The sequence below is a fragment of the Salvelinus namaycush genome, chromosome 23, assembly GCF_016432855.1.
Source record: "Salvelinus namaycush isolate Seneca chromosome 23, SaNama_1.0, whole genome shotgun sequence".
Lineage (NCBI taxonomy): Eukaryota > Metazoa > Chordata > Actinopteri > Salmoniformes > Salmonidae > Salvelinus > Salvelinus namaycush.
The window spans coordinates 15,307,838-15,330,068 of record NC_052329.1 but is presented as its reverse complement, the minus strand read 5'-3'; the positions used below and the strand labels follow the sequence as shown (position 1 = coordinate 15,330,068).

The 22,231-nt window shown below is 40.7% G+C and overlaps 1 protein-coding gene across 1 annotated transcript in view; it reads right to left on the bottom strand.

The window, feature by feature from the left end:
* Window positions 1-20,871, bottom strand: part of LOC120018739 (retinal guanylyl cyclase 2-like) — a 30,862-nt gene extending 9,991 nt beyond the window's left edge. The window contains exons 1-11 of the mRNA XM_038961945.1: window positions 20,127-20,871; window positions 12,758-13,059; window positions 12,126-12,480; window positions 11,946-12,030; window positions 10,499-10,595; window positions 10,278-10,412; window positions 10,073-10,153; window positions 9,620-9,796; window positions 9,262-9,418; window positions 8,519-8,668; window positions 8,031-8,179 (exon numbers count right to left, since the gene is read on the bottom strand). Coding sequence (XP_038817873.1) covers window positions 8,031-8,179; window positions 8,519-8,668; window positions 9,262-9,418; window positions 9,620-9,796; window positions 10,073-10,153; window positions 10,278-10,412; window positions 10,499-10,595; window positions 11,946-12,030; window positions 12,126-12,480; window positions 12,758-13,059; window positions 20,127-20,871 — 2,433 coding nt within the window. The remainder of the gene's footprint in view (window positions 1-8,030; window positions 8,180-8,518; window positions 8,669-9,261; window positions 9,419-9,619; window positions 9,797-10,072; window positions 10,154-10,277; window positions 10,413-10,498; window positions 10,596-11,945; window positions 12,031-12,125; window positions 12,481-12,757; window positions 13,060-20,126) is intronic.
* Window positions 20,872-22,231: the final 1,360 nt, after the last annotated feature.

The window sequence follows — 22,231 nt, the reverse complement described above, 5'->3', positions numbered from 1 at the left end:
GTGGAGATCTACAATTTATTTTCTGAGGTCTTGGCTGATTTATTTTGATTTTCCCATGATGTCAAGCAAACAGGCACTGAGTTTGAAGGTAAGACTTGAAATACATCCACAGGTACACCTCCAATTGACTCAAATTATGTCAATTAGCCTATCAGAAGCTTCTAAAGCCATGACATAATTTTCTGGAATTTTCCAAGCTGTTTAAAGGCACAGTCTATTTAGTGTATGTAAACCTCTGACCCACTGGAATTGTGATACAGTGAATTATAAGTGAAATAATCTGTCTGTAAACAATTGTTGGAAAAATTACTTGTGTCATGTACAAAGTAGATGTCCTAACCGACTTGCCAAAACTATAGTTTGTTAACAAGAAATTTGTGGAGTTGTTGAAAAACGAGTTTTAATGACTCCAATCTAAGTGTATGTAAATGTCCGACTTCAACTGTATATAACATTCTATTGGTTGCAAGAATTTTGTATAATAATTTAAATTGAAAAATTTGAAGTGTTGAATCCGCCATTGTTTTGTGTGTCAATTCATAAACCATGTGCCATGGAATCGATACATCGACAATATCTTCCCAACTATTTTGCAATTTATATGGCACAGCTGTCCATTTTTTGGTCCTTAAATCAAATTGGTGTATGTTTTTATCTATCAGAATTTTCTATAACCATTTATGGTCTTTAGGGCCGACAGACAAGTTCCTTACTTTTTCCCCCTTCCACTTGCCACTTCCATTTTTGTGGTAAAGCTGCAATTAGTTGGTTGTAATTTTGGGTAGAGCAGACATTCTCCATATGTCTTTGTTAGCTGCATGTGTGACATAACTCCACCAGTCCTGTTTATGATATAATTTACAAAAATTACAGCTTTGTATTTTTTTTTTTATCGGAAAACACGTAAAAAAAAAACATTTTTTTTTAAAGAAATTGTATTTTTGAGATTAACCACAATATTTGTTATATTCTTTGTTCTGCAGGTGGATTAAACTGAAATTGCAACCAACTTTCTAAGGCTTGTTTAAAAAATAAAGATATTTTGGAGATTATTTCATTTTCAAATAACCCGAAAGTGAATGGTTGTAATCTGAATAAAGGGAAAAAGGCCATTCTTGATCATGGGGTGAGACGTTCTTACTAATTTACTAGTGAACCATTTCGGATTTAAGTATAGCTTTTGTATGACTGATGCTTTTAGTGAGAGGTCTAACGCTTTAATATTTTATAATTTCTGTCCTCCGAATTCATATCTGTTATATAAATAGGCCCTTTTAATTTTGTCTGGCTTGCCAAAATTGAAAACGTTTTGTTCATATAATTTAAAAAGAAGGTCACTAGGTGTAGGCAAAACCATAAGCAAATAGGTCAACTGTGATATGACTAAAGAGTTCATAGGAGTGATTTTTCCACAAATAAACAGATATTTTCCTTTCCATGGTAACAAGATCTTATCTATTTTTGCTAACTTTCTCTAAAAATGTATTGGAGTGAGATCATTTCTTTCTTTCGGGATTTGTATACCGAGTATGTCCACATCCCCGTCAGACCATTTTATTGGTAAACTACATGGTAATGTAAAAGTTTAATTTATTGTGATCCAATACGTAATATAGTACACTAATCATAATTTGGTTTTAATCCAAAGAGGTTAGCAAAAGTATCTAGATCCTCTATGAGGCTGTGGAGGGATTCTAATTGCGATTTTAAAAGAAAATATGAATCATCAGCGTACAATGACACCTTTGTTTTTAAGCCATGGATTTCTAATCCCTTAATATTATTGTCTAATTTTAACAGCTAACATTTCGATGGCAATAATAAATAGACATGCCAATAGTGGACAACCTTTTTTTACTCCTCTTGACAGTTTAAAACTTTCTGAGCTGTAGCCATTATTTAGTATTTTACACCTAGGGTTACTATACACACCTTTAACCCATTATTTAAGAGATTTTCCAAAATTGAAATATTCTAGGCGTTTATATATAAACTCCAGTCGTACTTTATCAAAAGTCTTTTCAAAATCAGCTATGAAAACCAGGGCTGGTGTCCCCGATATTTCATAATATTCTATTGTTTCCAGTACTTGTCTTATATTATCTCCAATGTATCATCCATGTAAAAAACCTGTCTGACTAGGATGAATAATATCTGACAATACCTTTAAAATTCTACGTGCCAAGCATTTAGCTTTAAATTTTGCATCACAACACTGAAGTGTAAGAGGCCTCCAATTTTTTTAAATGGACTGGAACTTTATATACAGTGGCTTGCGAAAGTATTCACCCCCTTGGCATTTTTCCTATTTTGTTACCTTACAACCTGGAATTAAAATAGATTTTTGGGGGGTTTGTATCATTTGATTTGCACAACATGCCTACCACTTTGAAGATGCAAAATGTTTTTTATTGTGAAACAAACAAGAAATAGGACAAAAAAAACAGACAACTTGAGTGTGCATAACTATTCACCCCCCCAAGTCAGTACTTTGTTTTTGTTTTGCAGCAATTACAGCTGCAAGTCTCTTTGAGTATGTCTCTATAAGCTTGGCACATCTAGCCACTGGGATTTTTGCCCATTCTTCAAGGCAAAACTGCTCCAGCTCCTTCAAGTTGGATGGGTTCCGCTGGTGTAAAGCATTCTTTAAGTCATACCACAGATTCTCAATTGGATTGAGGTCTGAGATTTGATTAAGCCATTCCAAGACATTTGAATGTTTCCCCTTAAACCACTTGAGTGTTGCTTTAGCAGTATGCTTAGGATTATTGCCCTGCTGGAAGGTGAACCTCCGTCCCAGTCACAAATCTCTGGAAGACTGAAACAGGTTTCCCTCAAGAATTTCCCTGTATTTAGCGCCATCCATCATTCCTTCAATTCTGACCAGTTTCCCAGTCCCTGCCAATGGAAAACCATCCCCACAGCATGATGCTGCCACCACCATGCTTCACTGTTCTCGGGGTGATGAGAGGTGTTGGGTTTGCACCAGATATAGCGCTTTCCTTGATGGCCAAAAAGCAAATTTTTTGTCTCATCTGACCAGAGTACCATTTTCCATATGTTTGGGGAATCTCCCACATGATTTTTGGCGAACACCAAACATGTTTGCTTATTTTTTCTAGAAGCAATAGATTTTTCTGGACACTCTTCCATAAAGCCCAGCTCTGTGGAGTGTACGGCTTAAAGTGGTCCTATGGACAGATACTCCAATCTCCGCTGTGGAGCTTTGCAGCTCCTTCAGGGTTATCTTTGGTCTCTTTGTTGCCTCTCTGATTAATACCCTCCTTGCCTGGTCTGTGGGTTTTGGTGGTTGGCCCTCTCTTGGCAGGTTTGTTGGGGTGCCAAATTCTTTCCATTTTTTACAATGGATTTAATGGTGCTCAGTGGGATGTTCAAAGTTTTGGATCTTTCTTTATAACCCAACCCTGATCTTTACTTCTCCACAACGTTGTCCCTGACCCTTGGGTTGTGCCGTGGCGGAGATCTTTGTGGGCTATACTTGGCCTTGACTCAGGATGGTAAGTTGGTGGTTGAAGATATCCCTCTAGTGGTGTGGGGACTGTGCTTTGGCAAAGTGGGTGGGGTTATATCCTGCCTGTTTGGCCCTGTCTGGGGGTTTCATCGGATGGGGCCAGTGTCTCCTGACCCCTCCTGTCTCAGCCTCCAGTATTTATGCTGCAGTAGTTTATGTATCGGGGGGCTAGGGTCAGTCTGTTATATCTGGAGTATTTCTCCTGTCTTATCCGGTGTCCTGTGTGAATTTAAGTATGCTCCCTCCAATTCTCTCTTTCTTTCTTTCTTTCTTTCTTTCTTTCTTTCTTTCTTTCTTTCTTTCTTTCTTTCTCTCTCTCGGAGGAGGACCTGAGCCCTAGGACCATGCCTCAGGACTACCTGGCATGAGGACTCCTTGTTGTCCCCAGTCCACCTGGCCGTGCTGCTGCTCCAGTTTCAACTGTTCTGCCTGCGGCTATGGACCCCTGACCTGTTCACTGTGATTACTATTATTTGACCATGCTGGTCATTTATGAACATTTGAACATCTTGGCCATGTTCCCGGTACAGCCAGAAAATGACTGCCCACCCCTCATAGCCTGGTTCCTCTCTAGGTTTCTTCCTAGGTTTCATTTCACTTCACCAATTTGGACTATTTTGTGTGTCCATTACATGAAATCCAAATAAAAATATATTTAAATTACAGGTTGTAATGCAACAAAATAGGAAAAACGCTAAGAGGGATGAATACTTTCGCAAGGCACTGTATATCACTTGGATCTTGTTTCAGTAATAATGAAATCAGACCTTCTTGTTGCGTGTCCGATAATCTACTATTTATATAGGAGTGGTTAAAACATTCTAATAATGGTCCTCTGAGTGTATCAAAAAAAGTTTGGTATTCTTCCACTGGTATGCCATCCAGCCCTGGAGTTTTCCCAGCCTTAAAGGCTTTAATTGCATCAATAAATTCCTCCTCTGTAATTTGGCCTTCACATGAGTCTTTCTTTATAGATGTTAATTTTACATTATTAACAGGAAAAAAATCCATACAATTAGCTTCGGTTAGTGGAGATGGAGGCGACTTAATCAAAAACATATTCTTAAAGTACTTTACTTCTGTCACACCCTGGCCTTAGTTATCTTTGTTTTCATTATTATTTTAGTTAGGTCAGGGTGTGACATGGGGAGGTTTGTGTGTTTTTGTATTGTCTAGGGTGTTGTATGGTTTAGGGGGTTTAGTAGAGTAGATGGTTTAGTGTTCAGTGTAGGTGTCTAGGAAAGTCTATGGTTGCCTGAATTGGGTCTCAATTAGAGACAGCTGGTTATGGTTGTCTCTGATTGGGAGCCATATTTAAGGCAACCATAGGCTTTAGCTGTTTTGTGGGTAATTGTCTATGTGTAGTGTTTGTGTCAGCACTATTTGTATTTATAGCTTCACGGTCGTCTGTTTGTTGTTTTGTTTTATTTTTTCCTTCTTATAATAAAGAGAAGATGTATTTTTCACGCGCTGCGCCTTGGTCCTCTCTCTCTCCTATAGACGATCGTGACAACTTCCTCTTCCAAAATATCATTTGGTAAATCATGTGTGACTCTATCACTTGTAACAAGTTTCAATAAAAAAAAATTGGTAGCATTTCTATGTTGAAGATTGAAAAAGAATTTGGTGCATTTTTCCCTATATTCCATCCAGTTCGCCTTATTTTTTATAATATATTACACTGGATCTTTCTTGAATAAATTCCTCCATTTCTTTTTGTTTTTCCTCTAACTAATTCTGTGCCTCTATGGTACAGTTTCTATTTCTATCTATCTGTTCTGTTCGTCCTTCAATTTCCTTGGTTAATATGGACTCTTGATCTAAATTGCTTTTGTTTTATAGATGAGTACTGAATTGCATGGCCTCTAAAGGCATATTTAAAAGTGTCCCATACAATAAGGGGATCTGCTGTACCTATGTTATGTCAGAAAAAGTCAGTTATAAATTCTTCTGTCCTAGTTATAAACATGCTATCATTCAGTAGGCTTTGATTAAATTTCCAATATCCTCGCCCACGTGGAAATTCTGTAAGAGTAATATATATGCCAATTATGTGATGAGGCGGCAGGTAGCCTAGTGGTTAGAGTGTTGGGCCAATAACCGAAAGATTGCTAGATCAAATCGCGAGCTTCCAAGGTAAAAATCTGTCTTTCTGCCCCTGAACAAGGCAGGTAACCCACTGTTCCTAGGCTGTCATTGTAAATAAGAATTTGTTCTCAACTGACTTGCCTAGTTAAATAAATAAATGTGATGATCTGACTGCATTCTGTCCCCTATCAACAGTTTGTTAACTTTTGGTGCCAGAGAGAATGACATAAAAAGGTACAAGACGACTAGCTTGATTGAGCCTCCGCCATGTATATCTCACTAGGTCAGAGTATTTAAGCCTCCATATATCCACTAGTTCCAATATATCCATGACATTCATGATTTCCTTAAGTGCCTGAGGGTGATAGTTTGTAGTGTGATTTCCTTTCCGGTCCATAGAGGTATTTAAGACCGTATTAAAATCTCCCACCATAATAATATAGTCTAGTGTTGCCTGCAGAGTTGATCAATTCTTATATATATTTTCAAAGAAGCTTGGATCATCATTATTTGGACCGTATAGGTTAATAAGCCATATATGTTTATTGTCCAATAACATATTATTTAAAATGATCCATCTACCTTCCTGATCTGTTTGGACAATTTGCACATTTGGATCAAAATTACTGTTAATTAATATCATCACCCCTTTTGAATTTCTTTGCCCATGGGAGAAATAGATTTTGCCCACCCAGTCCTTTTTCCACAAAACTGCATCTAAAATTGTTGAATGAGTTTCCTGTAAACAATAGATATTATATTCCTTCTCTTTTAGCCAGGTAAATACTGATCGTCTTTTCTTATTATCTGCTAAGCCATTCCAATTATAACTGGCTATACTTATTTCACCACTTACCATAATGAGACATAACTTTCAATTATTTTTATCAAAATATATGTTTGTAAACGTACCATTAAAAAGTAACATGATGATTGAGTGTCTATATAGCTGTACCATGATATTTGCATTGCTACTAAGTAAACCTCCAATTGGTCCCCACTATTCCACCCGCTAATAGCCCTCCTCATCCCGAGTTGGGTTGTCATCCCAATGCCCTGCAGATCACCCCGACCCCCCGGATCCCATAGCCCCGGAGACACCGGGACCCATCCTTCAGAAAGAACACAGTGCCACCCACAGAACAGAAGTAGATCAACCCTCACCTCGATTTGTATTATATATAGCCATTAAAAAATATATATCTATCTATATATATATACACATACATACATACTTTAAAAATCCTGTTTATCTTATTTTCCATAATTAGCTATTAATATTTGTAGTAATGTAGGCAATTTATCCAAAGGATTTTTACCGCTCACTAGTCTCGCCATTACCAAAATTAGATTATGGCAAGCAATTATTATATTAGCAAACAGTTATTGTGAATCATCCTATATTGTCCCTAACATATTTTACTCCCTCGCAACAGTTGCGGGATACACACACACACACACACACACACACACACACACACACACACACACACACACACACACACACACACACACACACACACACACACACACACACACACACACACACTCAACCCCTTTCCCCCACAACAACCATAGACTCACATTCTCAACAGTTGTACCATTCCAGAGCCCAACTCAAGAAAGGTCTTGATTTACGAATGCATATACAGTTGCAGCTGTATGAGAAGGACTGCAAAACTGCGCAGCGTTTGCATTTTAGGTATACGAAAATAAAAAGTTTTATAGTACTTGAAATGTCAAAAATAAAGTATGCTTTATATGCCAGGATGTTAAATTACACGGCTTTTCATCTAGTAGAATACGCTGCACACTATTGAGGAAGAGAATTGTCTTTTCAGACGAGGGTTGCACAATCCCGTGAACTTTCAATAAATTCCCTGGTTTTCCAGAAATCCTGGGTGGAGGATTCCGCATTTCCTGCTTACTCCCTCATGATTCCGTGAATCCTCCAACCCGAATTTCAGGAAGACCAGGGAATTTATTGAAAGTTCTTTTAATTTTGCGACCCTATTCCAGACTCATGTGTGTTTGACAAGAGCTGATAATCAGCTGATAATGAGAGAAGGGAACGCGCTGTACCTGAATGAATGAATGAATGATTGGGAATCAACGCAATTGAGCATTATTAGATGACATTCTCAGGATGGGTGAGCCTAGTATGTTAATATATGTTGCTTACTGCATTCATTTTTCCTAAACAGTACGTTCTAAACAGTATGTAATACGATTAGTACACAGTATGTTGTTTTATTAAGCAGTAGGCAAGACAGATTTCGGACATGGCCAATGAGTGCTGACAGACCAATTTCTGCTGTCCACAGCTCATAATTACTCAGACATATTCCCTGCATTACCCTGCTATGACACTGACAGCAGATAACCATGGAGACAAATGAGGGTTTCTGACCTGGTCAAAGATCTCATCGAAGGCTGGTCTGCGGTCAGGCTGTTCGCTCCAGCACTGTTTCATCAGCTGGATACACTCCAGAGGAGCCTGATCTGGGGCCACCGTGGGCCTGCACATGGGAGGAGGCTTCTTCACCTTACGGATGATCTCTGATTGTGAGGGAGAGAGAAAGAGGGGAGAGAGGTTATACTGTACAGCAGCACGGGAGCAGAACAACTCATTACACAGTTTATTGTCCGCTGGTACTAGACAGCTTGTCAAAGCAAAGCAGAAATTCTGTATGTACAATATGTAGCTACATTATACACTGTAGATAGGGGAATTATTGTGATTTACAACTCTGACATTCCTCGATAGATACCAGTATAACAAATCAATCAATTGATGTTGATTCACAGATGACAGAAAAATGACCTCAAGCTAAAACAAAAAAATGCCTCTAAGAGTGGATTGTATGGTTTTGCTTGTTTTGTATTCCCCAGACCTACCCGCAGGAGTCAGACCCAGCATGCAATATGGAAGTCCTCGGACAACCACCTCTTGGAGTATAATGGCAAAACTATACACATCTCCTTTATAGGTCCCCTTCCGAGAGTTCTCCACGTCTCGGAGGAACTCTGGAGCTGTCCAAAACTGATCTGAGATAGAGAGGCACAGGGTCACGATATTGGCAAGGTAGTTAAATGCAGCACCTGGGAAGCATACAGAATCTAAATGACATAGATTATATTCACAAACTAGAAATACAAATGAATGTGTGTCAAGTCCATCTTTAAAGGTCCAATGCAGCCATTTTTATCTCGATATCAAATCATTTCTGTGTAACAATTAAGTACCTTACTGTGATTGTTTTCAATTAAAATAGTCAAAAACAAACAAAAATAGCTTCTTAGTTAAATGCAATTTCTAAGCAAGAATTTTGCTAGGACTGTTATGGAGTGGTCTGAGAGAGGGGCCTAACTGGAGGAGCCTAGTGGGAGGGATGTGTAACCTGCAAAGAAACTGCTATTGGCAGAGAGGAGGGCAAACTCTCTTTGTTATGATGTCACCAAGCGGTCCAAAACCCCACCCATGCAAAACAATCTGAAGTGTAACTATCAATTCTTTTCAAACAACTCTAACAAGGCATTAACAAAAAAATATATGTTGTTGACCACACGGCTCCTTTAACGTGATATGGAAGAGTGAACATTTTCAAAAACAAAAGTGCAGATCTAGGCATAGATGTTACCTTCAGGTGGAACTAGATTTTTGGGGGATTTCTGGGATTCCAGCAGCTCGTTAAAGCCGTAGTCTGTGATCTTGAGGACGAAGCGACCGTCCACCACACAGTTCCGTGACTTCAGCCGACCGTGAGGGAACTCTCGATGGTGCAGATACTTCATACCCTGAGAGGCCAATATGATCAGAACTGGTAAACCATTGGTGTTACTTATGACAAAGTACCAGAAAAACATTTTAAACGTTTGATCTGCTGGCCGAAACATGAACTGCTGGCCGAAAGTTTTTAGAAGATATTTTTTATCTTATTGGGACAAATTAGAACTGTGGAAAAAGTGTTGCAACATGATGTGTCAAACATGTTATACCTTGATTAGGTCCAGCAACAAAGAAGACTTGAACATCCACTCCAGCTTGACGTCATCGTTCCTCAGGAGGTCCTGCAGACTGCCACGGGAACAATGCTCCGTCACCACGGCAAACATGTCACAGTCTGTGAAAAACCCCAGGAACGGATTGATGTTCTCATTTCGCAGATCCTTCATCTGGACACATTCACACAGAATTAAGACCCCAAAGTTAACAAAAACAAACCCACATCCCAGACATGACTCTATACATTGTAAATATGGTATTGGCACTGACCCTGTATATAGCTTCATCTCTTATTTCTCATGTTTTCTTTATTATATATACACAGTATATATTTATTTTAGATTTTTATACTGTTTTAGAAATTGATTACTGCACTGTTGAGTAGAGCTCGCAAGCAATTCACTGTACTTGTGCTTGAACTTACTGTTGTTATGTTTTGGTTTTACCTTTGTAAAGATCTTGGTGGTGCTCTGCTTGACTTCCTTGAAATGTCCTTCTTCAAACTTTTTCAGCCACACCCAGTCGCCCTTTGAAGCCATGAAAGAAAATTTGGTTTTATTTTGGCTCCATTCTCTACAAGTCTCATTGAAATATTTTAGGATAGGGATGAAAAGTCGACTTGTTGTTCAACGGTCAACGTCGTCAACCTACCTCATAGACAGCTACATTTGTGGTGTCATGTGTTGCGGTAGTGATGCTGTTCACAGAGTGGTGCGGGTCTCCTGAATGCATACTGTTGTTGTCTATTGCACTTTTAGATTCACTCAGGTCCTCTAGAGTGATTTTCTATGAGGCATAAAATAGATGACTGAACATACAGTATATCAGAAAGAGGTAATGTTGTAGAGAATCACATGGGGAAATATATTTACCCTCTTGCTAAGTTGAGGGTTGATGAACGTGAGGTCCTCTAGAGTCAGTAGGATCCGATTGGGCCCCTTCACCAACTGGATCTGCTGGATTCTCCTCCTACCAGCCAATCAGAGAGCATGTCAGCCAAGGTCACAGCAAAGCAATAGCAACTATCTCTGTCTGGGTTTTTAGTCTCTATGTATCTAAACAGCAGAGGTGGGACCAAGTCATTGTTTTACAAGTAAGTCTCAAGTCTTAGCACTCAAGTCCCAAGTCAAGTCTCAAGTCAAGACAGGCAAGTCCGAGTCAAGTCTCAAGTCAAAACCGACAAGTCTCAAGTCAAGTCTCAAGTCCTAAACTTTGAGTTTAGAGTCCCAAACAAGTCATAATGTGCTCTTCACCAAATGTAATACCACTTCATATTTTTAACAAGAGTAATAGTTAGTATATTACATTGACGCAAATCATGAATGCTTTTAAAAAATATATATATTTATTACTTTCCAAATAAACTTTATATTTCCATGGAAATACATGTTTAACCATGAGAAAGACCCCCCATAGCGATAGACTATCGAGGATCGCTATGGGGCGCAATCGGGCGATGTAGGCTTGTACACAATCGCCCAACCTTAACAAACAAACAAACAAACAAACAAACAAACAAACACACACACACACACACACACACACACACACACAGTAGTCTAACGTATGTCAATGGTTTTAGGAACATCAGTAACATCAGGCAGGATTTAGGCTACCAACTGCCGAGCCAGTTGTAGCTCAATCTTGGGTGCAATGTTCACGTTCCCGCACTGACTGACTGTGTGGAGGCTCATTGATTTAACGTTATGTTAGCCTACATGCTACACTAGCAAATATATAAATTATATAGCTGTCTGCTATATTAGCCACGACTTACCGTTCTTTGTGCAGCTTCAAATGTCGAACAAAGTTGGAAGTTGTTGCGCCTCCGTCTGTAATTTTCTTCCCGCATGTTTTGCAAGTTGCAATCCGTTTTTTGTTGATACATCGTAGTCTTTATATCCGAAAATAATAATTTGGGGTATCAATCTTTCCAAGGGCTCCGTCTGAATTCACCCGCCGACGTTTCTCTGCACTGCCACACGCAACTTTTTCTCAGCTGGCACAATTTGATTGGCTACTGTCCGATTCAAACTGTAATCTGTTAAATGAAGAGTTGATGCGCTGCACACTATTTTTAATAGCATCATTTTTAATATCTGGGCTTGGGGAGGGTATCAAGTCAGGTCGAGTCAAAAGGCTCAAGTCCAAGTTAAGTCACGAGTCATTGGTGTTAAAGTCAAAGTCGAGTTGCAAGTCATCATATTTGTGACTCGAGTCTGACTCAGAGTCCAAGTCATGTGACTCGAGTCCACACCTCCGCTAAACAGCATACAAATACAGTAAGAAACAGATGAACAGGACAGTGAGAAGAGTTACCTTACGAACAGACTTAGACCAAGTCCTCCCACGATCAGAATGAAGATGATCACAACCACCACTATGACGTAGGTTATCTCCACACCTGAGACACAGGTAAGACATGGAGACTAAATACATAGTTTGGTTGTGTGATGGAAGAATGAAAGACACAAACTAACAGACAAACAGGTGCTCTACCTCCAGTGCAGATTGTGTTTGGTTCAAACCAACAGCTGGAGTCTGAGGGGGGAGGGGAACCCCCAGGGAAATGAATGGATTTTCCTGCAAAGCGGACCATGTCAGCGCTCAGGTCCACCAGATAGGAGCGGTACAGCTGACCCTCCCATCCGTCGGAGTCCAGGATGACATAGTTGGTCTGGCTCTCCCCTTCAGTGTCTATCTTGATCTTCTGGTTGAAGCCAGAGAACGTCATGTTCCTGGTGAAATAAGCTAGGTTGGGCCCGGAGAGCCACTGGCCAGCTCTCCTGGCATTGTGCATGGCTTTGGCTAGGACGTAAATACTGTTGTAGATGGTTCCAAACAGGGGGTTGACCTGGAATGCAAGGCCATTGATAAATGGTTTATTTGGTTAAAATGATTAGCTTTTCTCAAACTGAGAGTGATACACTGATCTAAAACTCACCCCCAAAAAAGTTGTATATCAAATGACATATGGTGTTTCTCTACATAACCAATGTTCAATAAATACAATCAATGGCATATTTATAATACTATTGTAATAACAATGTAATAACATAACAATCAATTGAAATTCAGATGGAATCCACTCACATCCCACAATTGAAAATATCAAGAATCACCCTCCTCACCTGCTGTGGGACCAGTGATATGGTGAGTTCCTCAAACCTCTTGGCCATGTTGAACGCCTCGTTGAATGACATCAGATCTGAGGACACAGTGATGGTGAGCACGGCGTCGTAGGCCTGCCGCAGCTTGGTGTTGTTTTGCAGGGGGAAGTAGGATGTGTTGGAGTAGGGCAGGCTGTAGAGCAGGGTGTCGTAGGGGACAAACACGTAGCGGCCCTTCGTCAGACCCATCTCATGGGCCTTCAGCAGGAAGGCTGTCTGCTGCTCCCCACCAATCAGAGCAGAGTGCATGCACATGATGATCACTGGAACACACAGGACAGAGACAGTGAGGGATCGCCACCTTAAAGGGGCAATCTGCAGTTGCTACATAACATTTGGGATATAAAAATAAATTATATGTACAGTGCCTTGCAAAGTATTCATCCCCCTTGGTGTATTTCCTATTTTGTTGCATTACAACCTGAAATTTAAATAGATTTTTATTTGGGTTTCATTTAATGGACATACACAAAATAGTCCAAATTGGTGAAGTGAAATGAAAAAATGAACTTGTTTCAAAGAATAAAAAATAAAAAACGGAAAAGTGGTGCGTGCATATGTATGATGCCCCTAAATAAGATCTGGTACAATAAATTACCTTCAGAAGTCACATAATTAGTTAAATAATGTCCACCTGTGTGCAATCTCCTGTGTGCAATCCACCTGTGTGCAATGTCCACCTGTGTGCAAGTGTCACATGATCTCAATATATATACACCTGTTCTGAAAGGCCCAAGAGATTGCAACACCACTAAGCAAGAGGCACCACCAAGCAAGCGGCAATATGAAGACCAAGGAGCTCTCCAAACAGGTCAGGTACAATGTTATGGAGAAGTACAGATCAGGGTTGGGTTATAAAAAAATATCCTAAACTTTGAACAGCCCACTGAGTACCATTACATCCGTTATTAAAAAATTGAAAGAATATGGAACCATAACAAACCTTCCAAGAGAGGGCCAACCACCAAAACTCACAGACCAGGCAAGGAGGGCATTAATCAGAGAGGCAGCAAAGAGACCAAAGATAACCCTGAAGGAGCTGCAAAGTTCCACAGCGGAGATTGGAGTATCTGTCCACAGGACCACTTTATGCCATACACTCCACAGAGCTGGGCTTTACGGAAGAGTGGCCAGAAAAAAGCCATTGCTTAAAGAAAAAAATAGGAGACTCCCTAAACATATGGAAGAAGGTACTCTGGTCAGATGAGACTAACATTTTGCTTTTTGGCCATCAAGGAAAATGCTGTCTGGCGCAAACCCAACACCTCGCATCACCCCGAGAACACCATCCCCACAGTGAAGCATGGTGGTGGCAGCATCATGCTGTGGGAATGTTTTTCATCGACAGGGACCAGTCAAGGAGGGCATCAATTCTGAAACTGTTCAGAATTGAAGGAATGATGGATGGCGCTAAATACAGGAAATTTCTTGAGGGAAACCTGTTTCAGTCTTCCAAAGATTTGAGACTGGGATGAAGGTTCACCTTCCAGCAGGACAATGACCCTAAGCATACTGCTAAAGCAACACTCGAGTGGTTTAAGGGGAAACATTCAAATGTCTTGGAAGGGCCTAGTCAAAGCCTAGACCTCAATCCAATTGAGAATCTGTGGTATGACTTAAATATTGCTGTACACCAGCAGAACCCATTTAACTTGAAGGAGCTGGAACAGTTTTGCCTTGAAGAATAGGCAAAAATCCCAGTGGTTAGATGTGCCAAACGTATAGAGACGTACCCCAAGAGACTTGCAGCTGTAATTGCTGCAAAAGGTGGCTCTACAAAGTATTGACTTTGTTGGGGTGAATAGTTACGCACGCTTAAGTTGTTTTGTCTTATTTCTTGTTTGTTTCACAATCTTCAAAGTGGTAGGCATGTTGTTTAAATCAAATGATACAAACCCTCCAAAAATCTATTTTAATTAGTGGTTGTAAGGCAACAAAATAGGAAAAATGCCAAGGGGGATGAATACTTTCGCAAGCCACTGTACAACTGTCGTACCCCATCAGAACCCAAAATATAAGCTTGTTGTTTCATGCAGACCCCCATAGTCCCTGTGCCCAAGAACACCAAGATAACCTGCCTAAATGACTACCGACCCGTAGCACTCACGTCTGTAGCCATGAAGTGCATTGAAAGGCTGGTCATGGCTCACATCAACACCATTATCCCAGAAACCCTAGACCCACTCCAAATTGCATACCGCACCAACAGATACACAGATGACACAATCGCACTCCACACTGCCCTTTCCCACCTGGACAAAAGGAACGCCTACTTGAGAATCCTATTCATTGACTACAGCTCAGCGTTCAACACCATAGTACCCTCAAAGCTTGTCACTAAGCTAAGGACCCTGGGACGAAACACTTCCCTCTGCAACTGGATCCTGGACTTCCTGACGGGACGCTCCCAAATGGTAAAGGTATGTAACAGCACATCTGCCAAGCAGATCCTCAACACAGGGTCCCATCAGGGGTGCGTGCTCAGTCCCCTCCTGTACTCCCTGTTCACCCATGACTGCATGGCCAAGCACAACTCCAACACAAACATTAAGTTTGCCGATGACACAACAGTGGTAGGACTGATCACCAACAACAATGAGACAGTCTACAGGGAGGAGGTCAGAGACCTGGCAGTGTGGTGCCAGGACAACAACCTCTCCCTCAACGTGATCAAGATTAAGGAGATGATTGTGGACTACAGGAAAAGGAAGGTCGAGCAAGCCCCCATTCTCATCAACGGGGCTGTAGTGGAGCAGGTTGAGAGCTTCAAGTTCCTTGGTGTTCACATCCCCTCAAACTGTCATGGTCCAAACACACCAAGACAGTCATGAAGAGGGCACGACAACACCTATTCCCCCTCAGGAGACTGAAAAGATTTGGCATGGGTCCTCAGATCATCAAAAGGTTCTACAGCTGCATCATCGAGAGCATCCTGACGGGTTCATCACTGCCTGGTATGGCAACTGCTCGGCCTCCGACCGCAAGGCACTACAGAGGGTAGTGCGTACGGCCCAGTACATCACTGGGGCCAAGCTTCCTGCCATCCAGGACCTCTATACCAGGCGGTGTCAGAGGAAGGCCCTAAAAGTTCCCAAAACTCCAGCCACCCTACTCATAGACTGTTCTCCCTGCTACGCATGGCAAGCGGTACCGGAGCGGCAAGTCTAGGTCCAAAAGGCTTCTTAACAGTTTCTACCCCCAAGCCATAAGACTCCTGAATGGCTAACCATTACGCTGCTGCTAATCTCTGTTTATTATCTATGCATAGTCACTTTACCTCAACCTACATGTACATATTACCTTAATTACCTCGACTAACCGGTGCCCCCGCACATTGACTCTGTACCGGTACTCCCTGTATATAGTCTCGCTACTGTTATTTTATTGTTACTCTTTAATTATTAGTTATTTTCTATTTTCTTCTTTTTAATTTTTTTAATTTTTAAATTTTTATTTATTGTTTACTTCAGTTTATTTAGTAAATACTTTCTTAACACTTATTTTTTCTTAAAACTGCATTGTTAGTGAAGGGCTTGTAAGTAAGCATTTCACTGTAAGGTACACCTGTTGTATTCGGCGCATGTGACAAATTAAATTTGATCTGATTTGTTGTCAGTGGCGACCTGTCATTCATACCTGTTTTGAGCCCCACCTGTTGTTTTTTAAATTATTTTTGTGCGTGTTTTACATGTTATTTAATTTGTGTCACATATCAGTTTGCAAACAATGGAAAAACAAATGTATTGATTGAATAAAGCTGCATAGGAATATGGTCTCTTTCTTGCTTTATTTAGTAAGGCAGCTCCAAAAAGCAGGTGTTTCAGCCTAGCTCAGTGCTTTCTGTGGTGGAAGGGCAGCCAGCGGAAAATACAGAGTTTTGGCATTGTTAATCTTCTCTAGTTGTGCCGTGATTGGCTCAGGATTCTGTCACTCATGGGGGGACACAACGTCCCTGCAGAATCTACAGGGAGAGCTAGGCAGTTCAAGCCCCATTTGGTGCTACCATAGATTTACATTAGAAGTGCCCATCCAGCATGACTTCTGCCACATTGAAACATTTGAAAACTCGAAACTCAGAAATCAGTGAGTTCAAGACAACTGGAACTTGGGAAAAAACGAGCTCCGACTGGGAAAATATGCTTTGAACGGACATCCAACTCGGAATTGCAAGTCGGGAACTCTGGCCTCTTTCTAGAGCTCCGACCTGAAGATCACTGACGTCATGATTCAACTTTGTTTTTTCAGAGTTCCAGGTGTCTTGAAAGCACCACAAATCCAGAGAATGCCAGACTTTGATAACAAAGTTTGAAGACAAAATTTGCCAACAAGAAGGATCACCGCGCCACCTTCCTATTTAAGTGAGCAGAGCACAACAACTGTGAGTCCAAAAATGTATTTTATGCTGCTGCATAAATTATGTAATATGCCAGGGGGATATTGGGGAATGTTTTTCAGCGGCAGGGACTGGAAAACTAGTCAGGATTGAGGGAAAGATAAACAGAGCAAAGTACAGAGAGATCCTTGATGAAAACCTGCTCCAGAGCGCTCAGGACCTCAGACTGGGGCGAAGGTTCACCTTCCAACAGGACAACGACCCTAAGCACACAGCCAAGACAACACACGAGTGCCTTTGGGACAGGTCTCTGAATATCATTGAGTGGCCCAACCAGAGCCCGGACATGAACCCGATCGAACACCTCTGGAGAGACCTGAAAATAGCTGTGTAGCGATGCTCCCCATCCAACCTGACAGAGCTTGAGAGGATCAGCAGCGAATACAGGTGTGCCAAGCTTGTAGCGTCGTTCCCAAGAAGACTCAAGGCTGTAACTGCTGCCAAAGGTGCTTCAACAAAGTACTGAGTAAAGTGTCTGAATACTTACGTACATGTGATTTGTTTTTTATTTAATAAAATGTGCAAAACATTCTAAAAAATTTGCTTTGTCATTATGCTGTAGTGTGTAGATTGATGAGAGAAACAAAATGTAATCCCTTTTAGAATAAGGCTGTAACATAACAAAATGTGGGAAAAGGGGTCTGAATACTTTCCGAATGCACTGTACTGTATTACACTAATACTAAGTGTCTGTTGTGTAGTAAGCTGTTAGTAACCCATGTGCCTATTTTGGTCCCTTTCCCCCTCAGAACGTAGCCTACTGTTCTTACTTGGTGGTGCACATGTAGCCTATAATCTGTTTTTGAGAAATGTAATTGAATACTGTAAGAGCTTTCATTTTCTGCTTATACGCCCTCTATTTATCCTACAGTTCTGACTTGGTGTACAGAGAGAATACTGTAAGAGCGGCCCATGTTCTGAATTCTGTCGCTGTACATTTCAAAAGCGCTGAACAAAGTTATATTGACTAGTCCATCTTAGCTCACTCATTAATGTCTTAATCGAAATTATGGATTGCCTCTTATGCCGTCATCGTTCCCTTATGCCCTAGTTTGTACATCTCAATTGTTATAGGCCTATTGCTTCTATAGGTCTCTCATTAGTTCCTTATTCATCAATTTAGGCAATGTTGGAATAATTTCATTGTTTAGCTTACTTTATGTATTATAATTAGCTCATGTGCTTTTCTTGATGAGATACTATATAATGTTGTTGGGTCTGTAACCATGTTTGCCAGTGACATTCTCACCGTTCAAATATTTGTTATAAACAGTAACAGACCCATGTAATTCCAGTTGATTTTGCGAGGGTTGTTTTGTTTGCGCAATATGCTGTGATACAACCTGGCTCAAGATTACAACACACAATGGGAAACCACACACTGAGTAAAGGAATAACAAAATGAATTTATTCCAGAAATAAAGTAAACACTCAACAATAATCAGATGAGGCATGAAGGTCAGTAAATTAGGTCTCAACTGCCAAAGACACAACGAAACAACCAAAGGTATGCATGGAGAGAGGAATCTCTTGCTGAACGGGGAAACAGTGCCTTTATGCCACAGCTGAGCTTTCACAGGTGTGCCGCCTCAGCAGTGACAACCCTCCTAGCTCACACACCTCTCCTACACTGCCCGCCAATCTCCTGCAGGAAGTAAGCACAGCTAAACCCAGTAGACAGAGCAGGTAGGGGCCGTGACAGTGGTCTGTGCGTCAAGATATTGTATATAAAAGTGTATCCTCATGATCGTATTTTCCTTCCTTTTTAGACTACATAGGCCTAATAAAATATTTCAAATGGTAGGCGAACCGAGTCTCTCTCTCTCTCTCTCTCTCTCTCTCTCTCTCTCTCTCTCTCTCTCTCGCCATCTCTCTCTCTCTCTCTCTCTCTCTTTCTCTCTCTCTCTCTCTCTCTCTCTCTCTCTCTCTCTCTCTGTGTGTGGTGACTTAAAGCAGAGTAAAGTTAAGGCCTCATCATCTTGTTGAATTTATCTGAAATAACATCTGAATTTTTGTTGGTGTCCATCCTGAAAGTGCTGAACAAATAGGCCAACCTCAGCTTGTTGCTTGCACTTGCTTATACTTAGAGTTAAGTATTAATGATATAAGAACAAACATTATGAATTTACTGAACATAAATGTAATAATGTTTGTGTATGGTTCAAAAGTCTAAACTAATTTTGGAGTTTGTTATTATTGAAGGAGAATGTAGTTCTTATCGACTTACACAAATCCACAAGGAGTCAGTAGTAACCACATTTGTTTAAGCAAGTCAGCCATATCAGCTATGATTTTTAAAAAGGCAGTAAATAATCCTGAATGAATTGCTTCGCTGCCAGACAAGGCTCCGCTGATAGCCAGGTGTAGCAGTGGTAAGTAAGGATTCACTCCATAGTGCTGAAAGGAAAGATCTGCTGGTGGGACAGCTTTATGTAGGTCCAAACAGTTTTTGGGCACCTTTGTCACCATTATAATGCAAATCATGTATTGTTTAGTGTTGGGTAGTGGCTTTGCTGACATGCATAAAAAAAGTTTGCCCCACCAAGATTTACATGATAAAATCGCCACTGCTTGTTGTACTCAAATGTTTGTAAACAAAGTAAATGTAAACAAACACTTTATAGCCTCAAAACATGGTTAAAACTATTATGTTGATATAATGGATGGTTAGTACTTATATCCATAGCTCTTTCTAAGAATTTGAGAGTGGTTACATTTCTCCAGCCCCATCCCTCAGTGATTTGTTATTGTTTCAACTGCGGATTACCCCTTTAAACTGATCAGGCTCAGATTTTCTGTTGCCTAGTTTAAAACAATTTCTTTTTTTAAACAGTCTTGTGAGGCTTGATAGCATAGCCTGCACTTATTTCACTCGTATCTTTTCAGTAAACAAAACTTCATCAAATAGAAGGTAAATATGTTCTTAAAAACACTTGCCTTTGATCTCTCCAGCAGCCTGGATTCTGCTCAGTGTGCTTTCCATCTCCGTCTCGTTCATTCCCACCGACGCTACTATGCCAACGGGAAGTCCCTGGCTCCGCAGGGAGTTGGCCACTTTACCTGCGGTGTCTATCCAGATATCCTCATTGGAAGACACGATGCCGATGTTGGCCCAACTGAAATGCTTCAACACGGTGAACAACACCCGTGTAGGTGACGGCAGTGTCCGTGCGAAGGTTGGGTAGCTCTTGATTCGATCCAACTCATAGTTAATACATGCCCAGGAAAAGATAGCTTTATCCCAGTTTTTGCCCAGAAGTGAGGCTGCGTCACAGTATCCTGGATTCGTGGGTCCGACGAAACCGTCCACCATCTTCTCGTAGTACACAAATGTTGTCAATGCTTTAGACGTTTCACATGCTTCTTGCAGGATCACAAAGTCCAATTTGCTGCCCAAATCTAAACTGAAATCCTCGTTTATTCTGCCCACGGCCAGTTTAGCGGCCAGCGCAGGTAGGGCCTTGGAGTAGACCGGGTCGCAGTTCCAGGGCCCAAGGACCCCAACTTTGAAGATTAAACACTGGACACAGCATGGAAACGTCAAAACCCCGAGCAGGACCCATAGCAGAAAGTTATAGAATGGCAGAGTTGCAAGGCTGTGTCTGCTCTTGAAGATGGGGCCATAGGGATAGTTGGATAAGTCCCATAGCACACCTCTAACATTTAGAGGAATATGTTGCATTATCCTGCTGGAGTATCCGTATTGGTGAGCTGTGATCTGATCCTACATCAAAGCATTATAAACCAAACCAAAAACATCTGCAAAAAAAGATTAGGTTAGCCTATTCATTTGAACATAATTTATAATAAGGGTTAGGCTACTTCAAAGTTTTATAAACTGCATAGTGTTAACACAAAGTAGGCTATGTGAGAGTGAGATCACTGTATTTGATAGCATGTTATCTCAAAGAGACACTCTTGAATAGCATAGCTTTAATCATAATATGTTGCACTTACCATTGCTTTCTTTGGCCTTTTTGAAAGCTGTGAAGTCTGAGGATAGTTTTTTTAACACTCCTGTTTTTTTGCAGTAATCCTCACCTCACCATTCCAGTATTCTCTATATTTTCACTCATGTGAAATGTCATACCGTTGCCCAGTTGAAGGCACAACACCTCATTATCTTTCTGGTCTCTACCATAGAGTGAGGCAGAGGCAGGAGCTCCGTTGTCAGTCAACTTCAGCACCCTGGAGAGCTCCTTACATGCCGTTGTTGGCGCTTGAAGAGGCTAGCGCGCCTTAAACAGGTCTGCTCCACTACACTCAAATAACATTTTTCTCACCTTATAATGTTAGCTCATTAGAATCAAACAGACTAACATTATGTATCCGTGTAAAGTATCCTTCTTGACAAGCAAAGGTTACCTGATGCTCAACAGGTTGCAGAAACGTAGACTACAAAAGCATGCAAAATAAAGCGATATTTTCTTCAATGTAAAACGTATTTATATTGAATATCTAATGAATATATATTATAAATTATAGCAGGCCAAGATCAACCACGCCAATTCAATCAAAGCCCTTTCAAAGTGACCTGTAGGCAAAACGGGTGCTGCACCCGGACCTAATCCATATTCGGTAAGGCACACTATAAGAGGATTGTCAATGTACGTTGGAGTCTCAGAAACACATAACCATCTCACAATGCCTTGTCAAGATAGTAGCCTAGGCCTATATTCTGCAGAAAATCACATTTTAATTTAAATAGAGGGCTCTAAAGAAATATAATTATACGTTTTCTATTTGGCACTAATAACAGTGATGAAGATGAAAAACAAAGTATTTTATCTAGGGTCACATAACTTATTTGTTTCCTTTGCCATGGAGACAGCTTGTTGCATGAACACTATGCACCCAACAATAATTGGTCTGATGCGTTTATGTGACAATGATAGGCCCCCCACTTAAGTTGAATTTGCTCTCAGGTGTTGAGGGAATAATTAAGGTTAACGAAGGGTTTTCCCTACGCGTGTATCCCCTGAGCTCTTCAATATTTGCCTGCCTCAGTCATTTCAGCTGTTTTGACGACGTGTTTCAGGAAC